General features: G+C 37.7%; 1 protein-coding gene across 1 annotated transcript; it reads left to right on the plus strand.

Moving 5' to 3' along the window:
* On the plus strand, nucleotides 240–1,393 carry LOC107604810 (protein SRC1). Its single transcript, XM_016306504.2, has 2 exons — nucleotides 240–761; nucleotides 1,095–1,393. Exon 1 carries the CDS (start codon nucleotides 329–331, stop codon nucleotides 713–715), a length of 387 nt encoding a protein of 128 aa, XP_016161990.1. The 5' UTR covers nucleotides 240–328; the 3' UTR covers nucleotides 716–761; nucleotides 1,095–1,393.

A 1,732-nucleotide genomic window follows, 5' to 3' on the forward strand; every position in this document is an offset into this window, starting at 1 on the left:
GTAGATAAACAAAGCTAATATAAGAAAACACTTTAAGAAAAGTATACAAAGAAATTAATTCTCAATTTTTTTTCTTTTATAAGCATTAGTGGCAGGACACTATACTATTATTAGCATATACGTACACGTAGACACTCGAGATATTTCCTCATAAATCAAGTGGTCCACATTTATCCCATTATCCACTAAATTAATAACAGTACTTCAACTTTCTCTGCCTATAAATACGATCCATTCCTTCACCAAACAACAGATCAAAACAGAGTGTGTGTCACAAAGAAACAAACAAAAACTTGATCAGAGAAGAGAAAAGAGAAAAACAAACAAGATGTCAGGAATCATGCACAAGATCGAGGAGACCCTCCACATGGGAGGGAACAAGAAAGATCAGGAGCACAAGGGAGAGAGCCATGGCAGCGATCAGTACAAGCAGGGAGAGCACCACCAACAGCAGCAGCACTACGGTGGTGGTGGTGTTGGTGTTGGTGGAGAGCACCATGGTAGTGGAGGAGTGTACGGAGGAGAACATGGCCACGTGCAAGAGCACCACCCAGGTGAGCAGCAGCACAAGGAGGGTCTTGTAGACAAGATCAAGGATAAGATCCACGGCGGCGACGGTGCCGAGGGTGAGAAGAAGAAGAAGAAGGATAAGAAGAAGGGCGAACATGGCCACGACCATGGCCATGACAGCAGCAGCAGCAGCGACAGTGATTAGATCTTCTCCGCCATTACTGCTTGCTGCACCTTTCTTCTATGTCAAGGTAATTAAGCTCTCTTATTTTATTTCATTATTATTTTTTAAAAAATACGGGATAAANTACGTTAATGTTTATTGACTTCTTTCACCAAAATTCCTGTAGCTCTGAAGTTACAAGGGGATAACCGCCGGATAACTCGTTCAAGTTATTATTACAAAACTTTCCTTCCATTTAATCTTTATACAATATATTAAAAGTTTTAAACCGTCACACAATATGAATGGACTTTGTTGTCTTATGTTCTAACATGTAACAGTTTAGATTTTAACACGGGATTGGATCGTATAACAATTTAATTTTTAACGCATTTTCCCTTTCTTTGTGGCTCTGTTTCAGGTGCATGGGGTCACAGTTGTGAGGGGCTTGGTTTTACACTTTCATTCTTGTGTGAACCAAAAAAAAAAAAAAATCATAATTAGTTTATTACAGTTACCTATATATGTGAGTGAAGGGAGAGTAAAAAAAAAAAAAAACCGGACAGAAATTGTGTTTTTTCTACTTTTCCTGTTGGTAATGTGAGTGTTGTAGCATATAATGTACCTCTTAGTCTCAGATTGTAAAAGCCCCACTCCCGTGGTTTTCTTTGGTTGTGTTGTCATGTATTATTATGAAATAAGGATTTCTATTATTACTTATTACTCGTTAGTTAGATTGTTGTTTATTTATTTTTCTTGCTTGTATATCCTAAAGTTTCAGCATCACATATATAGCTAGAATAGTTGACTTCGCCAGGACAAAGTGTCTTCACATGGCTCTCGAATTAAATTAATTTATTTTTAAAAAAATTGGAAATAAACAAAATCAGTTAACGTTGATGTTGAAACTGAGAATCACAGGGAGCAAGAAATAGAAGGGAGAAGAACGAGAACTCATAATTCTGAAGGGGGAGGAGGTGAAGACTTATGCACAAGTTGGTGATACCTCTTGACATCAAATGCACCTAACTAACTATTTCCACGGGTGTCTAACTAACT

This window comes from Arachis ipaensis, chromosome B06, assembly GCF_000816755.2.
Source record: "Arachis ipaensis cultivar K30076 chromosome B06, Araip1.1, whole genome shotgun sequence".
In the NCBI taxonomy this organism is placed as follows: Eukaryota; Viridiplantae; Streptophyta; class Magnoliopsida; order Fabales; family Fabaceae; genus Arachis; species Arachis ipaensis.